Below are 23,004 nucleotides of genomic sequence, written 5' to 3' on the forward strand. Positions count from 1 at the left end.
GCCGCACCGCCCTCCCCCGCCTCCCGCGGGTCCTCCCCGCCTCCCCCGACCATTCCCCGCCTCCCCCAGCCCCGCATACGCCGGGACACGTCAGGGTCAAACAGCTCTTTATTGCTCCGGCACCGACACGCACGGACAGACAGACAGACGCGGCCCTCAGTCGAAGAGGCCGAAGCCCATGTCCTCGTCCGACTCCTCCGACTCCTCCTTTGCTGCCTCCTTGGCTGGAGCCGCAGCGGCAGCCGCAGGTGCAGCCGCCTCAGCGGCCACAGGGACAGCAGCCACGAAAGCAGAGGGGTCTGCCAGGAACGCCTTCACCTGCGAGAGAAACAGGGGGATCAGCGCTTGGCTCAGCCTCTGCGGCCCCCTAGCACCAGTCAGCCCGCGGAGTGCCCCGAGGAAGCGCTCCAGCCCGGGAAGCGCAGGCGTCACCTTTTCAGCCAACGGGAAGGTGTAGTCGGTCTCCACGGCCACTGCCAGGACCCGCTTGTACCCATTGATGATGGAGTGGGGCACAGAGGCGATGGTCGGGTACCCGATCTGCAGGCAGACGCTGGCGACGTTCCGAACACCCTGCAAAGAGAGAGACCCGCGTCAGCTTGCTCCTAAAAAAGGCCTGGACCAGGACCAGGGTAGGCGGTGGCACAGCTCCACGCTGCCAGAGATGAGGGACAGCGCACAGCACAGAGACAATGCGGCTCCAGTGACATCAGAGAAGCAGCAAGATTTAAACAACCTCGATCACTTTCTAAAGCGGCCTCAGGTGAGACAGCCCACAGAGGGAACTGCCCAATAGCTCTGCAGGGTAGCAGGGAGAGCTGCGGGCTCCACAGGACCCCAAGGAAGGCACCAGAGATTGATGCTTCATTCCCAGGCAGCACAGGCACACAGCAGAGCGGACCGTGGCGCTCACCTCGAGGAAGCGCTTGTGCAAGGTCTCCTCAGTGATATCCAGGACCTCAGGATTGTAAATGCTGCCATTGTCAAAGACCTGCTGGATCACCAGCCCGAAGGAGAACGGGGAGATGTTCAGCATGTTCAGAAGAGTGGCCTCGCTGGCTCCCACTTTGTCTCCAGTCTTGATGAGCTGTACATCGCTCTGAGGAAGTGAGGGGAAACAAGGTGAATATGTGCTATGAAATTCGGGCACATAAATGCAACGGGACACAAATGCACATTTCCATTGGTGAGAAATGGAACTGAAGGAAGAAGCACAACAAAAACAGATGCCAGGTTCATCTCCGCAAGGCAAGAAAGCCCTCAGCCACGCAGGCAGGCACACTGCAGCCAGGGGAAAGGACGCACCCTTCCCACACGACCTACAAGGCGCTCACCCTAAATTTCCTCTGGAAGAGAACAGGCTGAGAGAGTGGGGCTTGTTCCGCTTGGAAAAGAGAAGGCTCCAGGGAAACCTTACAGCAGCTTCCAGTACTGAAAGGGGGTCCAAGAAAGAAGGGGAGGGACTTTTTAGCAAGGCCTGGTGTGACAGGACAAGGAGCAATGGTTTTAAATTAAGGGCAGGGAGATTTAGACTGGAGATAAGGAAGACGTTTTTACAATAAGGATGGTGAAACACTGGCCCAGGTTGCCCAGGGAGGTAATGGAGGCTCCATCCCTGGAAACATTTATGGCCAGGTTGGACGGGTCTCTGAGCAACCAGATCTGGTTTAAAGATGTCCCTGTTCCTGTAGGGGAGTTGGACTGGATGACCATGATCATGGTCCCTTCCAACCCAAACGATCCTATGATTCTGTGAGCTGAGACAGACATCCTCCTTCACCACCTCTGGAAGTGCAGCAGTCGGACTGCCAATCCCATGTTTATTTCGGCACCAATGAGACCTCTGATCCTTGCTGCTCACTCACCAGAATCTCAATGGTCCCTCTGGAAATCTTCGTGGTGATGCCCAAGGCCTGGAAAAAGGAGGTCTTTTCGGGTCCGAGCCCAGTGTTCTGGGCTGGCACAGTCACATCACAAGGAGCAATGGCTCCAGCACGGGCAGCCGCTGGCACCTGGAGAAAGGGGAAATGAGAAGGTGCAAGAATGGTCATTCCTCAGCTCTTGTGGGATGGCATCAACTCCTTCCTGGAGCCTTCCTCCAGGATGGAGAGCGTCCAGACACACACAAGTGTGACAGGAGCTAAACCTGAGCAGTTCGGCCAAGGCTGCTGGGGCTGAGTTCCCAGACCCTGGGGACTCCTAGCGATCAGGTATCTCCTGTGAGCATCCAGTTTTGGTTTTAATCCTATTCCCACCAGCCCAGAGACAGTGAGCACTGATCTCGCCTACCTTGTTAGCCAGCAGCATGTCCCGGATCTCAGTCAGATCCTCCTTGGTGAAGACAAAGCCCACATTCCCACGGATGTGAGGTAGCAGCCTGAAGGAAAGGTGACAGCCTTCAGTTCTGCTTCCCTGACAACGCCTCCCCTTCCCCAGCAGAGGATCCAGGAGCACACTCAGACAGCACTACGCACTTTTCCAAGGCAGGGTTATTCTCCAGGTGACCACGGATGGCTTTGCGCATCATCGTGTTCTTGCCCATCAGCACAACAGCCTTCCCACGGAGGGACATGCGGATCTGCTGCATCTGCTTGGACCCCACGTTGTCTGCTCCCACGATGAAACATTTCGGGTAATCATCCAAGAGTTGCTGCAGCGAGAGAACCGCCGTCACGAGAGACACGGGAGCAGCGGAGCCCCTCGGCACGGTGAGCTCTGCCCGCAGCCCCTCCGCTCGGAGCGATGCTGCGCCTCCCCCTCGGCTCTCTCGGAGGAGTCACACCCCGAAGGTTACCGCGCAGCGAACCCTCCCGGGAGCCGTGAGAGCGGCCTGGCCCTGCCCGCCCCGCCCCCTGCCCACCGCCGCGCAGCCGCTTCCCCTCCAGCACTCACGATGATTTTCATAAAATAGTTGGATTTCCAGGTAGCCCTGTCTTCCCTGGGCATCGCGGCGGTGCTCCAAGGATCGCCCGGCGGGTTTAAAGACGAGATGGGACCTGATGGGAAAAGCGCGGCTCAGCCCGGGGCGCAGCACGGCCCGGAGCCCCCCGCTCCCCCCGGACCCGGAGCCCTCCTTCTCCCCGCCACCGCCCCCCCCGGACCCGGAGCCGCCGCGCCCGCACCTCCACGAGGGCTCCGGGAAAGAAAGGCCGCGGGGCGGTCTCCGCGCTTTATGGCGCGGCCCCGGCCAATGGCAGCGAGCCGCGCCCGCGCCTCCACCCCGCGCCGGGCCGAGCCGGGACCGCGGGCGCCCCCTGGCGGGCGGAGGAGCGGCCGCTGCGCCCCCCCCCGAAAACGACAGCGACACAGGCACGAGGATAACGGTACAAACTTTATTGTAGCGTAACTGCAAGAGTTTAACATGGAAAAAAGAAAGCGGAGAAAAGGCATCAAACCACTGCGGACCCGGTGGAGCGTCTTCCCCCAGGGCAGCGCTTGGAGCTCGCATCCCCGGCGTCCCCTCACCTCTCCTGACCCCCCCCGAGCGATTGGGCCACCCTAAAACTGCATCGGACATCAAATCACAGGCGTCTGGACACCCGCTTGGCAGAGGAGCAGCTGCGCAGTTTCCCAACGCAGCAGAACCCAAACCCAGGGCGCGCTCCGCAGGCAGGTGTTCCGTGATCTCCGCTAGGCACGAGCAGCCAATGCACCTCCCCTCTGGCCCCACCAGTGCCCACGGCTCCCACACCTGCCAGAGCATCACTTGCACAAGCCTCCACGAGCAGTGAGGTAGGTTAAAGGCTCCCGGACAGGGAAACTGAGGCACAGGATTACAGAGTGTACAGGTGCCACATGAGCAGCAGTGCCAGAAGTGTCTTCGTGCCCCACTCCGGTGCTCCCGACACTACGGCCTTCCCTCCTCTTAGCAGGGCCAGAGTAAGCTGACCTTTTTTGGCAAGATCAAGCACGCGTAACTTCAAAATGTCCACTTTACATCAAATCAGTTTCAAAGGTGAGAAGACAAATGCGTACAGCTTCTTGCTTCACAACATCTCCATGAGCTGCACTCAGCCCAGCTGAGGCAGCCTTAGCGCTGGCACTTCCACGGTTCCTGTGGTCTCGAAGCCACAAGCCGGGGTCCATTTGTACGGGGAAGCCAGTGAAGAACGGTTTTGGTGACACAGGCAGTGGCCCGCAGAATCCAGCCTCGGCCGAGCTGGCTCCTGCCCCTGCTGCCCCAGGCCCCTAATGCACCTGCCAAGCTGAAAAGAACAACTGGGCGTTGCTGGCGCTGCTGTGGCACGGTGGAGAAGGAATTCCAAACACCGCTCCCTGGGCTGCTTTGGCTGTCATCCAGTGGAGCACTTCACCTTCCCGAGCACCCAGCCAGAGACCTGACCGTGCTTCAGCAGTGATCTGAGCCCCACACTCACCTCACAAACCCAGGCTGAACTGCCCCCATTTTACAGATGGGGAAACTGAGGCACAGTAAGGTTTAGTGACTGCCCCAAAGTTGCACAGCTGGTCAGGAACAGAGTCTGTCTCTCCCCATTTCTTCTCTTTGGTCACAAGACCTTCCTTCCAGAGGAGAGGAGTCCCTTCCCCAATTAGACCTGCTCTGGTTTCAGGCAGGTGAAGATGAGAAACTGAGGGTGAAGGTCTGAGGTCTTTGCCCTGCAGCATCGTGTTAAGACTCATTGACATCCTTGGCAGCTGGGCTTTGGGAGAACGGCAGGTGATTTAAATACAGCAGTTTACAGGTTACAATAAAAACCAAAACACACTTTTAAGTGACCCAGAGGAGGGGGGAAAAAAAAGGCAAAATAAAGCTATTCACAGTTCACCCGCCTGTGCTAGGGAAAAAAAAAAATACAAGTCACATTGCCTTCCCCCCCCCAATTCCAGCCCCTCCCAACCCGCAGTAAAAAGGAAATATTGGATGTTAGTTAGGCTTAACAAAGCATTGAGGTTACAGACACAGTAAACCATAACTGGTATACTGCCTAGCACAGCTCGATATAAAAGTTGCTTTCTTAAAATCACTTCAAAACCAATTTCTGTAAGAGAATTAAAAGTAAATTAGATATGAATTCAAAATCAGTGTAGAAATCTACAGTTCTTATCAAAGACAGGATACAGTATTCTCTTTGATAGTAAAACTCCAAGTGTGGTGCACACACCTGACCCGAGGGACTTGTTACACCAGCAACAGTCGATATAAAAGATTATTGCTCTCGCATCTCTCAGTAGAACATGTTTAACATGAGCACAGAAAAGGGAAATACCAAGGGGCTGACAGGTCTCGTTAGCAAGGAGAGGAAGAAAAAAAGATAAGACATTTGGATAGGTTTTTTCCCCTGGCTTCTTAAGCCCCTCCACTCTTCCCACTCTCAAACACGAAGGTCTCACTCGCTCATGGCAGGGATGGATGAAAGGCTGCGATCTAACCTCTCTGTGCCTGCTTTTAGAGAAGGGAGCAGCAGGCGAGGGGAGTGGGTGCCCTGAGCAGGCCTCGGTGCCTGGCACAGAACGTCACCCATGGAAGCGCACGTAGTGCTGAGGGATGGTCAGGGCTTAACTCCACCTCCTGCTCCCATGTGTGGAGAAAAGGCAGGGAATAATAAACTAGGGAAAAAAAAAAACACCCCACAGAGTAACATCTTGATTCCTTTAAAAAAAAAAAAAAAAAGTTAAGTGGTATCATCTCCTTACAGTGTAATGGAACTGGAGAGACCCTTGCAGCGGCCTGGCCGCCGGCGCAGAGGCTCGGATCTTGGCGAGCCCCAGGCGCCACGAGGCCCTGAGGGAGCAGAGCCAGGGGGGCACTGAGACCACAGAGTGCCTTCCCTGTGCTGCTGCTCAGCCTGCAGGAGTGCAGACAAAAGCCCGAGGAAGAGGTGTCAAAGCAGAGGGCTGCGCTGCCTGCAAGTGTCGCAATTTGCTCAGAGAGCTGACAGGCTGAAGCAGTGGCAAGGGCTCCTTCTGCCAGGAGAGGGCTGGTGAAACCTCCCTGTTGGAGCCCTCCAGCTAAGCTCAGACGTCACCACCCAGAGACATGCACACCATAATTAGGCGGGCCTCGGCCTCTGTCTACCAAGACACAGCAAGGGCATTTGCAGTTGAATGGTCCGTCTCATTGCTGGATCTACTGCCTCACTGTAGCAGCAGAACACTCCCACCCACCCACCCCACCCTCCTCCCCGGCCTGGTAAGGGTTCTAAATCACAGTAACGTTCAGAGAGACAGAACTGCCGAGGGGTGGCAGAAAGATGCTTAGCGCCCATCTATGATGCCTCTAACAGAAGAGCTTGAGAAAGCAGTTCTGGCAGTAGGGCTTGTCGTTCTGTTCTTTGAAGGTTCCTTTGTTGAGCTGCTTGAGGCAGAAGGCACAGACAAAGTGTTCGGGGTGAAATTTCTTGCCCATAGCAGTGATGCAGCGTCCTGTGATAGGCTTCTGGCAACCGGAGCAGAGCGAGCCACGCCGCTCGTGGTAATGCACCTCACAGTAGGGCTGCCCGTCATGCTCAAAGAAGCTGCCATTGACGAACGGCGTGAAACATTCCTGCAGGAGGATAAAGCAGAAGGGGTCAGGCTGTGTAACACGGTGGGGATGCGGGCAGCTCCACCAGCTCCTCTTCACTCTGTGGCACAGCCCAGCTGAACTGCGGGCAGGGGGAGCTGCTGCCCTTCAGCATCCTCCTGCTGTCCAAAGGGCCAAACTGTCCCTCAAGGTGAGCTTCCAAGGCTGATAGATGGACAGACAGAGCCACAAGCAAGGGAATTGACCACGCTCCTTCCCCCAACTGGTTTCACTTCTACAAAGAAAATACTACAGATGAGCTACTGGGTAGGTGCAGCCATGAAAAAGGAGAACACTCGTTCCTGCACAGGAAACACTGCAGAACCTTGCCCTGTTTTGTTGACTCTCACTCCAGCTTTCCCACAAGGCCAGGCAGAAGCAGGGACCAACACAGCCTTGCATGCCACAGAATTTTGGTAACATGGGACTGGTTCCAGGTGAGAAAGCGAGGCACAACTCATCTTTATGAGTGATCTCTCCAGAATGACTGGCATTACGCAGGAACTCTTTGCACAGAATCATCAGTCCTGAAACATCTCCACCGGGTACACACACATCACTGCTGGGAGAAACGGTTTGTTCTACAGTACTAATGCTTTTGAATAGATGCGGACACACCAGCCACATCCTTATTAGCATCCAGAGCTCCTCACCCCCATCCATGTCAGGCAGCTGAGGAGGCTGCACTTCAGAACCTGCGACAGAAGCACCCACAAGACTGGGGAGATTCCTCTCCTTGTACGAGTGGGAAACTGAGGCAGTAGGAAGAGTCAAGGATGCATCCAGATTCACCCAACAGATCAGCAGCAAGGCCCAGAGAAGTCAGATTTCCAGAATCCTAGTTTTGCTCAGCCCTAATACCATCCTCTTCCCCAGGGAGGACACAGTATCGCCCACAGCTGGACACCGGTGTGGCCACAGGAGTCCAGCACACAGCATGCAGAGCTGTGGATAGCTAAGCACTTGCACCACCAAGACAAATGCAGTTTGCCTGCAGCGAGCCTAAGACTTTAATGCTGACAATTAGTTCAATAAACAGTCTCCTCCCTCAGCCAGCGGAGCAGCCGAGAAGTCTGCTCTACTTTAGCAAAACCTGAAGAGAACCACATCTAATGTCCTGAAGGTCTGTGCTGGCCCCACTAACACAGGCCGTGTGGCAGCAAGGGGAGAGGAAAGCAGAGATGTCTTGATCTCTTTCCAAAAAGCAACAGCCCTCCCCAGCCCGTTAGTCAGGATGGTCATCAGCTGCCTCTGCTCTCTGCACACCACTCGGAGCCACAGATCGTTCTGGGCAGGCACTCCCAGCAGCACAGACACAGCCTGCTCCAAGCAGCACACCAGGAATTGGCAGCTTGTGGTTCTGCTGCTCGTTCTAGTCTCTGACTTGCCTTCCCACTCTAGGAAACACTGGCTCATTTTGCTCATCTCTTGGGGCCTGTAAGAGTTAATATTTTCAAGGCTCTCTGAAAGAGTGCCAAGCATTTAATCTGCAGTATTCCTGTTTATTGTGCCTGCTGTATGGAGCCTGCCACTACTTCACCTACTTGCATGTCTGTCTGAACAAGGTCAGTCTCATTAGTTTATATTGTCAGATGGAGCATGGGAGGAAGATCCTCAAAATCTGATTGCTGAGGCAAGTGCTTAGAGAGGAGCTTAGCTTATAATTATTTAAAGGTCACAGAAAATGCCTCTGTTTATCTGTGAGTTGCTGCAGAAGCCCATAATTGCAGCTGGGAACAGAAAGAGCAAAGCAGCTAGAAGGTTTAATGTAAACAGGCAGAGGAACAAGAAGGTGTTTGGTTGCTGATGTGCTTCCATCTGGTGGGGCTGACTGCCCTTCACTACCCCACAGATGCCTTTTCCTGATAAGGGATCAGATGCCTGCAGGGTGGAAAAAGAGAGGGGTGACAGAGCAGCAGGAATGGACCTTGGGCTTCTTACCCGACAGACAAAGCACTCAGGGTGCCACAGCGTGTTCAAGGCAGAGATGTAGTTTTCCAGGATAGCCCGAGCACAGCCTCCACACTTGGGAGCAAACATGTCAAAGTAATCCTTGCGGCAATAGGCTTTTCCATCCTTCTCATGAAATCCTGCCAAAGGAGGAGAGAGGCAGAGCATCAGCTCCTGATCATTACCTCTGGCCAGTCAAGTCTTTGAGGTAACCAGTCCTCCCACTGCTAACACACAGCAGGGAGCTGCTCCTTGTTTTGCTGTCCTTCCTGTCCCATGCACACACATGCATGTGCATATCCTTCCTCTCCAGGGAGAAAAAAAAGATTGCTACAGGCATCCTTCTCCCATAAACAGCTATATCCCTTGAAACTTCCACCTTTGGTAGTTCCCCTCCCATTTCTCACGCTGTCCCGCGCCTTACACGCTTGTCTGCAGTTCAGAGAGGAGACCACACAAACCAGCAATACCTTCAGGTCCAAAGAAAGCTCCACACTGGGCACAGAAAAAGTGTTCAGGGTGCCATGTCCTGTCCAAAGCCGTCACCACTTTCTGTTCAGAAGAAGACAAAGTGCAAGTCACTTAAAGTGCAAGGCTGTTATCATCCTTCAGAGAGCTGAGTCATATCTCCCCCGCCTCTAACTCCTTCAGGCTTTCCCCACTGCACGCTTTTGTTTTACCCTAAAAGGATCTTATGCACTGCTCCCTCCCTTAAACAGGGCCCCGTCCAGCTCTCAGAAGTGGCACTGATGCCTGTTACTACAGGCTACCAATGGACAACAGCTGAGGAATCACCACTGGAATGATGGAGCGATGTGGGGTTCCTTCAGCAAAGCTAAGGGGGACCAACTCCTCTCCCTGGTGTAAGAACCCGAGTGAGCTGTTTTCTGTTCAGAGCCAGGGCAAAGGAAAAGTAGAAGTCCTCAAACAAAATCTTCCACCCAGGTCACATGGATGGAGTTTTTAACACCCAGGCCTGCAGCACCTCACCAGCGCCCTTAATCCCCACAGGGAACTCACATCAAGGATCGGTCCATTGCAGTAGTAGCAGCGAGGGGAGAAGAGGTTGTGATAGTCCTTCTCGCAGTAGGGCTGACCATCCCGCTCAAAGAAGTTACGTGACCCGATCTCCTCCTGGCAGTGGGTGCAGACGAAGTGTTCAGGGTGCCAGGTTTTCCCCATGGCTGTAACTACCTGTGGGGAAATCAAATTATGAAGGACAACTCTATCTATCTCTCCCCTAGACCACACGACAAGATACCAGCTGGAGGTAAGCAAGAATGACAAGTTCTACTACTCAAGTGAGCCCTGGACTGGGGTAGCATGAAAACTGAATTACCTCTCATCTCAGGAGAGGGCAGTCCCTCAAGGGCAGGGTAGAGGTCACTGGAGGAGCTTACAGCGTACCTAGCCAGTGGATAAATAGAGTACTTCAGTTTCTCCAGCATCTCCAGTCTCTTCAGCCTCACGAAACAGCCCTCCCCGTTACTCCCAGCTGCAGCCCAAGATCCAGCAGTGAGACAGTACTTTCCACTCACCTGCCCAGCGATTGGCTTCTTGCAGGCTCCGCAGACCCCTTTGGCGACGGTAGCGACACCCAGCTTGTTCAGGTCAGACTGGAGACTTCCCAGCATGGTGTCCAGCTGACTGCCTGGCTTGGAAGCTGTGGATGGAGGGGAGCTGCTCCCGGCTTTCCCCTGTGCCATGAACTGTAGGGAAGAGAAAACGAAGACTGTAAGGCACGTGCTGCTGTGCTTGCAAGATAAATGCCTGCTGTTGCTGCCAGTGGCTCCTCTGCAGAGCCGGACAGGAGACAGCTCCACTCTCTGCAGAAGTCAGTGAGCGCCAGGATCAAGTACGCACACATATTCTGCCCATGCAGAGAAAGAGATTCTGGGATGTGTAACAGCAAAGCTGTGAACTGAGGCTTTGATTTTCCTTCCCTGCACGTACAGCAGAAGTCACCAGCAGACCCAAGCAGCCAGTACAGTGCTCTCTATGCCTCTGCCAAAAGTCTCCTTTCCCTCATCAGTTCCTGGCCAGCTGACAAAGCAGAGACGCTGTCCAGAGGGCCCCTGCTCCTTGACCTCTCTCTGTTTCTATGCTGTTGTGCTCTCCGTTGTTGCTCTCTCCTCTCTGATAGAGATCCCTCTCCTCTTCCCCATCTCAACTGCATTTTGGCTGGAATATCTCCTCCCCCGTCTCTCCTTTTGCACCTTGCAGATCTCTTTGCCAAGTCTCATTGGCCTCCGTCAGGCTGTTCTCATCCCATGCCTGAGCTTGGCCCTTCAAGCCACCTGCTGTTCACCTACGCAGAGGGCAGCACATCCACCGCAGAGCCCGAGCAGACAGGACTGCAGTGGGAAGAATGCCACATCTACTGTTGGACTGATAGAAACACACAGGCACGGGCAGGAGGATTGAGATCCCTGTTTCAGGGGCTATTTCTGAAATTCACACCTCCACAGCACACACGGCTTGGAAAGGCTTCCCAAGGCAGGGAGAACTGCTTTACTTAGGTTATAAATGAAGTCTATGTTGTCTTTGGCCACCAAAACCCCCTCTGCAGGCAAACTGCAATAATGGAATACAATTATTTGAGGTGACTTTGCACTGCAGTTGCCATGGTAAGGTTTAGAGACCCAAAGCATTCCACAGCTATAGTAGAACCTGCCCTTCCAGCCTTAGGAGGAGCTCTATTCCCCATCCTGCAGCTGCTGTACTTGTAGTCAACGAGTTTGCTCACTGACAAACCCTGGTTTCTACTCGTTTGTATGAAAATTCTCATGACATACATAATTCTACCTTTTTTTTTTTTTTTACACACACACACACACACACTCTCCAAAGCCTCCACCATGCAGCAGTGATTTCCTGCCAGACAGTTACAGTGAACGTCTCCAAAGCACAGCACTGCAACACTTCTCCCAGAGGAAGACAACAAGCCTTTGTATACAAAGCCAGGCTGATGTCCCAGGACAATGCCAGGGCTCCCTGCATGGCACAACAGGAGGAAAAGGGCTTTACTGTGTGGAAGGAATCATATCCTCTCAGTCTAACTGGGGACTTGCAACCACCAGGCAGGGCAGGCACACAGTGTTTATCGTTTGTGTGTGGCCTATCTGGAGAGAAGGGAGATGAGATTAATTCCACACGTAGTGACAGAGTAGCTCATCTTTGCCTGCACGGGCCTCCCACTCCTGCAAGCCACAACTGCCCTCGGCACAGGGACAACTGCCTGTGCACACTACGAGTCCTACCTGTCCTGGTGATCCAGCCTTCACAACAGCTCACAGATGAGTCCTCACCTGAAACACTTGTTGCAACCTCCGGCACCAAATTCTGCTCTTTACAGGGGACGCCCAGCACTGCATCCACATAAATCCATCATGCAAAAGCCCTTCAAATTCCTGCCCCTCACCCATGAGATCTGCCACCACACAAGTTCAGTGAGGAGCTCTAGGAGGAGCAAATCATGCACTACATGGCATCATCTCCACTAGTGGCGCTGGGAGCTATAGCAGCGGAGCCCAGCAGCACTTGCAGCACACACAAGGACCAGAAGAGCACACCATGCCGAGGGAACAGAAAGGAGGTCCTGCCTTTGCAGGGGCGGAGGCCAGGGGTGCAGGAGCAGCCAGCAGACTGGCACTGTGGACGAGGGGAGCAGCGGAGGTCACCTGAAAAGTATAACAGGTCAAGATGCAGAGGTGTTTCCTTGCTCACTGCTTGAGAGCTGCCTGTACACACAACACTGCACGTCGCTGCACTGCTCACAGACATTAAGACGTCTCACCATCCTGGAATCACAGCCCTTCCCTGACAGAAGATGCAGAACACGGCTCTTGACCATACCATCTCCTCCCCAAAATCCCCTCACACTGTGGACCCTTGTCTAAGCAGGCAAACACAGGAAGAACTGCCAACTTGCTCCTCCCAGTATCAAGATTTTGCCACCTTTTATTCCCCCCACTCCAAGAGAGACTGTGGCAGGGAGAGCTGTAGCCTGTGTTTCAGAGCTACTGCCTTCATCTCAGAGGGAAATAAGAGTCCCTGGGGCACAAAGCAATGATCAGGACAGGCAGGAACCACACATCCCAGCAGGTCACTGCACAGCTGGGATTAGCTGTTGCCAATGAGCCCTTTCTCGTACCCAGCAGCTCTGTACCAGCCTTCACCTGAACACCGCATCTACCCAGCTATCGAGTTGGGAGCAGCAGTGGGACTGGAAACCACTGCTAAGGAAAAGAAACCAGAAGAGAGAAGCCTGCCTGCACCTGTGGGAAGAAAGCATCATCTTCAGTCTGACAGCCAACAGAAACAACTGTCCTGGCGCTAGGGTTCCAGGTCTGGGGAGAACACGGGTGCCTGTGATCTTCCGAAGGAGGGGTGTCCACAACAGAAAGCTCATGATAATCATCATCAGAAACTTCCCACTGGAAGAGAGGCTGGGGAGCCAAGTTGAAGGAAGAGGAGGAGACTGGACTAGTAGCTGGGGTAGATGGCACATGGGAATGCTGAGGTGGGAGTGAGAGGAGAGGTGCAGGACCAGAGAAAAGAGAGGACGCAGCACTAGCAGCAACGGTCTTTGTGGCTTCTTTGGAAGGCTGGAGCTGGGGAGAGGCTGGAACTGAGACCGTCCTCCTTGGGGGGAGTGGGGATTCAGGAGGAAAAACCACCTAGAAAGACAGGGAGGAAGAAGAAAGGTGAATAAATCCAAAAAGGCGCCAACAAGCACTTCCTGTAACAGGAAGGGTGGTTGTTACCACTATGCTTATCTACAGGGAAAAAGCAGCAAGGAAAAAGGGAACTGGAAAACATGCCTCCCCAAGTAGCTCTAGGAAGAGCATAATCTTACACCCAGGACTTCCTGCACAGGAGGAGTCTTGGGGAAAACAAAGCACACTTCTAGGATAGGTGTGGTTTTACAAATAAGCCCTACAGGGACATTTGATGTGTGACGGTAATAGACTGCCCGAACAGCTACAGCACCCTCAGATCCCACTCCAGTTCTTAAACGTCAAGAACTAGGACCTGAGTGCCGGTTCCCTTTTCAGACCAGACAAGGGGGAGTAAAAAGAGTTAGTTCTTCATTTTGTGTTGCTTGGGACATTCAGAAACTTCATCTGCATCTCCACACAATGCTATCTGGACAGAGGAACACACTGGAATTTCCCAGCACGTGTTCCTGCTTTCTACCTTCTCTACTTGCTGTCCACCATTCTGCTCTTCCCCCTGGGGCCTGGCGGTGATAATGACCCCTTCTGTCAGCCAGTCATCCTGGCCTTTCCGTTCTTCCTGCTCCTGCTCCTGTTTAGCGATGCCCAATCTGTCCTGCAGCTCTTCAACCAAGCGATCTTGGGACTCAGTCTTGTGAAATATGGCAGGACCTAGCTTACGCCTTGGAGAGAGGTCACGATACATTGGATGCACATTCGAAGTCTCTTTAGTCCTCTTGATTAAAGATTTAATCTAAATGACAAAGGTAATGGCATCAGCGGAGAACAGCAATGTCAGATCAAGTCCAAGATGCAACAGCACAAACACAAGCCATTAGTGAAAACTGTGAGCAGGAAGAGCGATGACATTTGTTCCACAATGCCAAAATTCCTCTTGGCACAGCTCAGAACAGTGACTCAGTGCAAGGAAAAACCCCATCAGGATAATCACAGGAGCCAAAAATAACTATCGAGAAAAGGAAGGGAAAGATTAACCAGCAGAAAAGCCAAGACAGGAGGTGCAGCATGACCACTCCACTGAGCATTAAAGAAATCTCAGCATCACGAGGACACAGAGCAGCCTCTCTGTTTGCCCTTTACAGGCATAAGACTCTTGGTCAGAGGTGTCTGTTGCACAAAGCGTACTCCAGTGCTCTGACACTGACAGCTCCAGCTGAGACCTAAAAAGGCTCACGGAGCAGAGGAGCTGCCATCCTAAGTCAGGAACATCCTTCAGTGGCCCAAACCAGCCCTTTAACGTTTCAGAGGCCTCTATGGACTAGGCCTTGCACCAGTCTGGAAATAGAACTGCATTTCACAGGGAATTCCCTACAAGCTGCCACATTCAGTGCTGCTGACAGACATGCAGAAGAGACTACAAGGTGAAGCAGAAGATTCCAAACCTCCATGACATGCAGCTGTCAGTAACACTGCTCAGCACTGCGTGCTGTTAGTGTGGGTGAGCCCAGGCACACTCACGCTACACACAAATTGTTAGTGCACTGTCAGAACACTCCTAGTGAGGACTTGTCCTCTCCTGCATTCACTCAGTGCCTGCCTGGCCTGATGCAGAAATCCGCTCAATGGGTGGTTTGGAGACGCATGGCAGATCCCACTCAGCTTTCCAGACGTTTTCAGGAGATTCTGGAGTCACTGCAGAGCTTCTTAATGACTCATTTTCCTGGTCTCCTCCAGCTTTGTTCACGTCAGCAGTACCAGTCATCCTAGGAGTTCTCTCCCTGCCTTGCCTCTTCTTGACCAGATCAGGACAGCCACTGACCTTGGTTTCGCGCAGTACTTCAGCTTTTAGCTCCTGTCCTTGCTCCACTACAAGGCCCGACTGTTTTTTAGTGTCTGGGAAAACATCCCACCGATCTAGGGCCACAACCGAAGGCTCATAGACAGGATTCAAAATGCTGTCACTCTCTGCATGTATCTCTGGCACATGTGCTGGCAGCTCCAGGGCCCACAGCTCATCTAAAGCCATTTCCACATCTCTGCCCTGGGAAGGAAGGGCTGAGTTGTCCCTGAATGCTCCCTGCTGAGCCAGCTCTTTAGGTGTCTGCCCCTTCCCTCGACCATTTGAAGCATTTGAAATTGGTACACTTGAGATTCTGAGGTCAGTTCTCTGCTCCTTCTTCTCAGTCTCTTTTGCCGAATCGTTCTCCAAGCCCTGTGCCTCCACATGACCTGACGTACACAGAAGCTCCACACTGGAAGCTGGCACAGCCTGGAAAACGTTTCTAGAAGAGTCAGGTTTTCTGCGCAGCTGAACCAAGCTTGCAGAGGTCATCTGCTCCCCACGAGTAGCAGAACCAGAAAAGACTCGTGGTGGGGGCACAGGGGCTGTTTCTGGCAAACAGGGCATACGTGGAGGAGCAGCAGAATGCCCTGGAGGAGGCAGAACTGCAGTGTTAGTGCCTCCCTCTCTGACTGCCGAGGGGGCAGATACTGGTGCTGCTGAGTTCCCCCTGTAACTTGCAGAAGGGTGTGTGGAATGGGACAGTGCTGTTAAACTGTGAGGAGTGTTGCTGGAGTCTGCATTTGCTGAACTGGGAACCGATTCTAGGGAGGGTTCAGAAATCAGAGACATAGTGGAACTAGTCTGCAAAAAGGAGACAGAAGGAATAAGGAGAGAAAAAGATAAAGACAGAGGTAAGGAGAAGGAAAAAAAGCAAAGAATTAAGCATGATAGCAATCATGACCTCCACATCAGAGCCATCTTGATTCAAAGCTTTACCTCCAAGAATAGGGAAGGAAACTGAGTTATCAAAGAGCAGAACCAGTATGACAGTGTGCTGCTCTTCACATGAGATTACAGGAGATGAAGTTCTACAGCCATGTAGGACTACAGCTCCTGTGCTCACCTGCAGCTGTGATGGGGCACACAGCAGCCACTGGGAAGCCAGCTACAAACCCCGGAATGTCCAGACTGCGAGTAAAGGTCACGTTAACTTACTCACAGTCAAGCATGTAGATTTTACATCTCAAAGCTGAAAAAAAGCAATCAATGAACAGAACAAAGCATGACATTTTCTTCTTGATACACTAATAAAATGCTCCCGTTGGCTGAGTTCATGGCAATGAAAACAAAGCTTCAGGGCATTCACAGCAAGAACAGATGACAGAGGCTTTGTTCTATTCACATCACTAATCTCACCTCAGACGTGACACATACGGAACCCATACGAGTCCGTCAGTCACTCCATGCTCTTGTAAGCATTGCTTGGGTGGCCAGATCAGCCTCTTCCCTTTAGGCCAGAGACTCCGCATTTACTTTGTAATAAAATCAGCATTAATTTTGATCCCGAACACATCCTAACAGGAGTCACTGATACAGAGTTTTCTATTCTCCTTTCTAAAGTGGTCTTTTGAAAATAAAAGATCATGGGTCCTCCTTTCCCCGTTGCCAGTGGTTCCTGGCTGAATGCTGGGAGACAAACCGGCATTACTTCTGTTGCCTAAAAGGTGACAATCCACACAGGAGATTGGGCAAGTTCACACATCCGGTCAAGCTAAGATTAATGCTGAGCCCTCCCCGTTTTAAAAATCTTTCCACAAAGGATTTCCAAATCCAAGAGCTATCAAGCCCTGCTGGGATTCTTAGTCATGTTTTCCAAAGAAGCCTCAAGAAGTCAGATGCTCATGCTCTAAGGCTGCAGGGCACGTAAATTCCTAAGCCCCTGTATGGTATCTCAGTCTGTACTTCCCTTTCTGAGATATTTATCCTCAATAAAAGGATAAAATTAACCAGAACACACACAAAACCTGCCAGGAGAAGGCAGAGACATATATACTTCCAGCTGACCTAGGCTGCTGCCATCCTGAGGGGTCAGGAGCTGGTGTGCACACACACAGTTGTGAAGTTATACCTGTAGCCCTGCAGAGAGACACCACATAGAAAGAAAGAGCAGAAGGGGACCACAGTTCATTACAGATGCTCCTCCTCCCAAACAGCACAGCCAGACCCACAGTCACAGCAGAGATGAAAAGGACTAACAGGTACGTTCAGCAGTTAAAAAGAGGGAGTTTCCCGGTGTTGCCTTTCCCTGTGTTTTGCCCAAGCTGCAGGCACCTGTAAAAGTAACCTGGTTTTGTCTTGTGGTTCACACTTGGTTTCTAGACTTCCTAAAACGAAGGCAGTCATTTCCAAGGCAAGGCTACCATTTCACGCAAAAACAAGTACTTCCAGCATGTTAAAAACACACCAGTTCCAAAATAAGAGCAATGGCTAAACACTCAACGGTAACAGAACAGTTAAATACAAGCACGTAGCTGCGCAGTAAGCAGGCATCACATTACACTGAAATGGCAGAGACTGAAATAACAAGTGCATTAATGATCTCAGTGTCCACTGAATGACGAGCTAGATAACCAAAATCAAATGGGTTCTGTAAGCAAAAACGACAAGCAACTCATTAAAGCAAGGAAAAGATGATAAAGGGGTAATGTGTCAGTCTGTAACAGCACCTTTTAGTCTAGGGTATGAGGGAAATTAAACATTAGTGCCTCCACTCCCACCACCCCCATCTACTGCAACTTCTAGTGGCACCGAGTGCCAACTCCAATTAGTTACACATCATACTTTGTTCTTCTGTCCTATTTGTTGCAACCACACACAGGTCTGGCACTGGAAGAAAAGCCTATCATCTTTCACCTCTGCCACTGGTACGGACTAGAAATCCATTTTTACAGCAGCACCACTAGTTGGCACAAACAGAGAAAGTAAAACCAAACGAGGATTGAAGGGAAAATGAGGCAGCCTGGAGGACTGTCAGTGACAATATTGACAAAAGGGAAATGATATAGAAGCCATTTTTTTTGTGCTTCAGGGAAGACTATTTGGACATAGAGGAGCTCAAGGCCTCGCAAAAATTTGAATGCTGTAGTTACAGAAGTCCAGATCTTAAAATCCTGCTACATTTCAGGTTGGTATCAGGGCTCAACCAGGAACCAAGCCAGGGAGGCAGGCAGTATTACAGAAAGCAGCTCATCTCTGTCACGCAGGTTTTTCTGGAGCTGCACAGAGCTTCCCAGGCTTTTACTCAAACCTGCAAAGCATTTGAACACCCACACTTAAAAATGTTCCCTCCTTGCACGGAAAACCAATGCTGGGCAAGGTCCCTCTCAGCTGCTGAGAGCTGACCTAGGAGCAAAGGCCAGTGGCAGCAACCACACCCCGAGCCTGTTTTCCAAGGCCTGATAAAAGCAGGCCGAGCACGAGGCCACAGCGCCTCAGCTCCCACAGCATGCGGAAGGAGTGAGGCAGGGCAGCAACGCAGGAGGGAACTCCCTCCAGCTTCCCAACAGTGCCGCTTTTCAACCAGACTGAACAACACTTGTGGATGTCTTGCCCTCTACCCTAGGATCTAATATGGAGAATAAAAGGGAACGCTAAGGTGTCAATATTTGCAGCTGACTAAATACACACTACATTCAGTCTAGAGAAAACAGTGAGTAAATCCTAGATTCTACTAAATGAAGCTCACAGGCCAGAAACGGCAGACTGAATTCAATTCCATCAAGCGCAAGGCAAGCGAAGTCCCATGGAGTGCACATGCTCATGGCCAGGTTCTGAATTCACACTTGATCAAAACTCCAGGTATTTTAATGCCCTCCACGAAACCCACAGCACCACACATCAAAAGTGCTCATAGGAACGGTGGCACAAAGACAACAAACAGCAAAGCTGTCACTGAAGGTCCTGCCTACCTCTCCCCACAAAACATCCTTCAGCTCTGACTGCCTCACCTGAACTCACGGTAAGAGGAGATGGAGTTCAGCACAGACAAGAAAGACCAAGCATCAGCAGGATCTTCCGTGTGAGGGAAAACCAGACAGTTAGGGACTTTCTTAGGTTTGGAAAACACTTGCCTGTGTATGTAAGAAAGGCAAACCCAACAATGGCAACAAAGAGAAGATACGAGGTATTTGCTTTCTCCACTTCTCAGAACACATCCAAGTGAAGAACTCTGTAAGGCTGTAACCAAACCAGCTACCAGGGAGTAGACAGTCAGAAGAGAAAATATTTTTTCATTTTGCTACAATTATGGGTAAAGGAAGTCTCAATAAAATAAACTCCACCTAGTGCAAGAATGACAACAGACCTATGTGAATATAGAACAAGTTATCCAAGTACACACGCCGAGCCCTTTGTCTATCAAGATGACCATGGGCAAGTTATTCCTGAGCTTATCCTGTTATGGGATTTTCATGTGCTACTCGTGACTGAAGTAGCAGTTCTTTCCAATACAACAGTTTGATATCCAAACAAGACTTGGAACAGTATTTGTCATCCTCTGTCCCCACAAGAAGCTTCCATTTTGAGGTGAGTAAGAGATACTGATTTAAGACAGAAACCTTTGAAGATTCCAGCTGTCTATTGCAAAAGCTTCAGTGCTCATACCACATGCCTGGAGGATCCTCCTCGGGGAAAACACATTGGGGTAAAAATACACTCCAAAGAGGAGGGTCATCCCACAGAACGGAAGAGCCTGGCCTCTGTCAGCAAGCAGATTGGTGTCCCATGCTCGCCTACTTTTTGTTAAGTTACAGCACAGCAAAATAACTTGCCCTGTACTGAGCTCATTATTCCTGGCAAACAGACAAGCTGCAGAACCGAAGGAAAAACAGACCCCAGAACTGCTTTACCCTGCCAGTGATGAGAATTTATAGCAGTTGAGAACACCTACAGCAGCACTCAGAAAGCATAAAAATCACCACAGGAATTCTGGGACGTAAAGAGGGCAACTCCAGATACCAAACAAGGTCAGCAGATGTGGCTAACGGACAAGAGTGAGGAGGGAAAAGACAAAGCATTAAGTTGTGGTGATAGGGTACCTTAAAGTCAGAGAGAGATGCCATCAGCTCATCCAGTTCTCGTGTAGCTGAAGAAGCAGATATGCGGGTCTGCTGCTGACTGGCAGTGACCCGCTGGGGGCTGCTCACCTCACCCTGGCTCACAGTGATTGCAGGGCTGACAAGGGAAAGAAAGAAAGAGTGCATTTAAGCCTGGGCGAGCACTAAGACTCGAAGTCCCACTGCTCCTGCTCCCTCAAGCAGAGCTCAATCCCACCCTGGGCAGCCCTCCCCGAGACCCAGCTTCCACCACAGCGGCAGCGCCTGCCTCTCTGCCAGGTCTGATGGGAGTACATCCACACGCCCATCCATTAAGGGATGGACGATGACCAAACATTGATTTTGTCAGACGGCAAGTACTTGTGATCAGCTATAAATCTGAGTTTGAACAACCCACCTCTCGTAACTCGATTTAGGCATTTTTTCACGCAGGACAAAAAAGCACCAGCATCTTCATGCACTTGCTTTCTGATCCTATAGCTAGCTCCTGCAGTGTCTGCTCCTACGCTACAGTCACTATTCCCACAAGAGGCTGTCCCACCCTACACAAGTCTGCAGCTCTCAAAACACTACTCACACTGGGCTTGGCACAGAGCTCTCCAGCTCATCCAGCAGGCTCTCCACACTGGGACGCACATCTTCAATCCCACGCGCACCATTCCGCTTTGGCTTTTCTTTTGTAGGGGGTGCAGCCTTCCCTCCCACTGAGCTGCTTCCCTCTGGGACAACATAGTGAGGTCCAGTCACGCTAGGCAGCGATGGGCTTCTGCTGGCTTCATCTTAATAAAGGGGAAGCAAAAAAGAGTCACTCAAAACCTTATGTCTATATGTATATGCTAATCACAGACAAGAGGAACAAACTGCCCAGAAAACTTGTGGAACACCCATCTTTGAGGATATTCAGAACTTAACAGCACAAGGGCCCAAGTAACCTATTTTAACTTTGAAAATTTAGCTAAAGCCAACATTGAAGTTGGCCCTGCTTTGAGGAGGATGCTGCACCACAGGCCTCAAGGGAACCATCCATACGAAAGGAATCTTTGCTCAGAGGTGGAAGGGGTCTCCCTCAGTCAGGATGGTGGACGAGAAAAGCAGGCTCCTATTTTGAGACTCAAACTACACACTCACACCAAATGTCCTGCTATTCCTTACCTGCTGGGAAGCCACCGGCAGGATTATGCTGAACAGCATTCAGTTCCAGGAGAAGTCTGTCGAGCTCTGAGAGGTTGCTGCCCAGAGAGGAGCTGGTCATTGTGGGAGATGGTTCTGCAGACTTCTGCTTGTTCGGGAAACTGAAGATAAAAGGGAGGCATGAAACTTCTGCATCGCAATACATGAGAAGGATTGAGGGAAACTTACATTAGGCTCAAAAGTTTACACACATACTGTATTCTTTTCAAGCGGGTGCTTTTAGCTCTGAGGGAAGACAACGTGTGCTTTGTGAAATGACTACAATGCAGCCGCTGCTGAGCCACATCTTCAGTGGTTGGTTACAAAGAAATGGCACCAATGGACAGGGCCTGAGGCTTTAGCGCCATGTGCTGCACAGCTCTAGAGCAAAGAGTTAAGGGCCTGCGGATCCAAGTCACACAGAACAGCAGCAGAGCCATTGGCTTGCATACAGGAAAATTACTTGTTTCTGCTGACATCACACCAAGCAGCAGAAACCTGCCCCTGAAGCAAGGGAATGCTAGGCCAGCACAGACTGGAGAACAAGGCAAAGTGCAAACCTCAAGCTATCAAAAAAAAGTAAAGGGCAGCAGGCTATGTGGCAGCCTCTCGCAGAACTCAAGGTCTCTTTACAAGTCCTCAAATCCCTAATTTTGGGAACTCTGTAATCAATTTAGAAAGAAGTAATTTGAAACTATTTTCTACCTTGCTAAATACACAGGCCTTGAAAGAAGTTGACCTGTGCGCAAGTGTGTATAAAACACTGGCTGTAATTATTGCTTATCCTGTGTGGGTGATCCCATTTACCACACAACTGCAAACTGTAACAAAGCAAAACTGAGCACCAATGCAGTGATTTTTATAGCAATTACACTGTAGTAACAGTCTTCCCATCGACAATGGCAGTGAAATTTTCTCCTAGTTTTACAAATGGAGAAATTGCTTTAATGCTCTAGAGATTCTTATTTTATAAAAAAGATACTTTTCAAATCCAAAATAGGAACTCATATCTTGCACACACTACCACGTTGTGCAGAGAAAGTTAATATGTAACAGGCTTTAGGGCTCCAATACCTATAACACACGAGACAACTATGAAATTCCATAAGGGTAGTTATAATCTTTCTCTTCAGACTGAAAAACAAATTCCACATACGCAGTCTAAAGGAGGACATACTTCATCCCGACCCAGGCACATAAGGTATAACTCACAGCAGAACAACGCAATGCTAGACTATTATACAGCAGGACTTGTGGCTGCGATTACCCACATTACGTACTAATTACATGCAGCCACCTGAAAAAATTGGAATTACTGACTCCACTGAGCACACCAAAGGGCCGGGTCAATGTTGGAAGACAGCAGAACAGTTACAGCGGCCTCTTACACAAGAGGTAAACCAAACCAGCACAGGGCAGCACAACGTACGCAGGAAGCGCACTTACTTCCACTTACAGAAGGCAGCTTGAGCCACAGCAGCTCAAGTTGTGAGTCAGGCTTATCTCTTAACAAGGACAAGATACCTGTAGACGTGCTCCTCTTCACTGGCACGGGGAGAAGGAGAGCTGAGCCCGTCTCTAGGAATGGAGGCACTGGAGCTTTTGGCACTAGAGCTGTATATAGGAGACTGGGACTGAGGCTGTGGAAAAGGAAATTTGTGTTGGAAACAGAGAATACAAAACAAATACGTACACTACTGCACTGCAACTTCTGGCATGGATAGGACAGAATGAAGCCCACCAGCAAAAAAACAAACCCTGCTATAGAGCAAACCAGCCTCTATC

The 23,004-nt window shown here is 51.1% G+C and overlaps 2 protein-coding genes across 7 annotated transcripts in view; both read right to left on the minus strand.

Moving 5' to 3' along the window:
* Positions 1-95: 95 nt before the first annotated feature.
* RPLP0 (ribosomal protein lateral stalk subunit P0) lies at positions 96-3,154 on the minus strand. Its single transcript, XM_054082432.1, has 8 exons — positions 3,123-3,154; positions 2,893-2,996; positions 2,475-2,650; positions 2,290-2,377; positions 1,866-2,012; positions 914-1,099; positions 433-573; positions 96-318 (listed from the first exon to the last, which is right to left on the minus strand). Exons 2-8 carry the CDS (start codon positions 2,944-2,946, stop codon positions 157-159), a joined length of 954 nt encoding a protein of 317 aa, XP_053938407.1. The 5' UTR covers positions 2,947-2,996; positions 3,123-3,154; the 3' UTR covers positions 96-156.
* A 2,981-nt stretch (positions 3,155-6,135) lies between these two features.
* PXN (paxillin) overlaps positions 6,136-23,004 on the minus strand; it is a 44,460-nt gene continuing 27,591 nt past the window's right edge. For 3 of the 6 annotated variants that reach the window (XM_054082388.1, XM_054082390.1, XM_054082387.1), the window contains exons 3-15: positions 22,744-22,859; positions 21,202-21,341; positions 20,627-20,828; positions 20,032-20,167; positions 14,750-15,796; positions 13,673-13,945; positions 12,751-13,152; positions 12,076-12,153; positions 10,012-10,182; positions 9,494-9,667; positions 8,944-9,025; positions 8,465-8,613; positions 6,136-6,505 (exon numbers count right to left, since the gene is read on the minus strand). In XM_054082388.1, the coding sequence (XP_053938363.1) occupies positions 6,239-6,505; positions 8,465-8,613; positions 8,944-9,025; positions 9,494-9,667; positions 10,012-10,182; positions 12,076-12,153; positions 12,751-13,152; positions 13,673-13,945; positions 14,750-15,796; positions 20,032-20,167; positions 20,627-20,828; positions 21,202-21,341; positions 22,744-22,859 (3,237 nt within the window). In that variant the 3' untranslated portion in view covers positions 6,136-6,238. Of the gene's footprint in view, positions 6,506-8,464; positions 8,614-8,943; positions 9,026-9,493; positions 9,668-9,812; positions 9,881-10,011; positions 10,183-12,075; positions 12,154-12,750; positions 13,153-13,672; positions 13,946-14,749; positions 15,797-20,031; positions 20,168-20,626; positions 20,829-21,201; positions 21,342-22,743; positions 22,860-23,004 lie in introns of those variants that run through there. The other 3 variants (XM_054082389.1, XM_054082391.1, XM_054082392.1) reach the window with 3 other exon arrangements.

Source organism: Cuculus canorus, chromosome 17 (genome assembly GCF_017976375.1).
Source record: "Cuculus canorus isolate bCucCan1 chromosome 17, bCucCan1.pri, whole genome shotgun sequence".
NCBI lineage: Eukaryota > Metazoa > Chordata > Aves > Cuculiformes > Cuculidae > Cuculus > Cuculus canorus.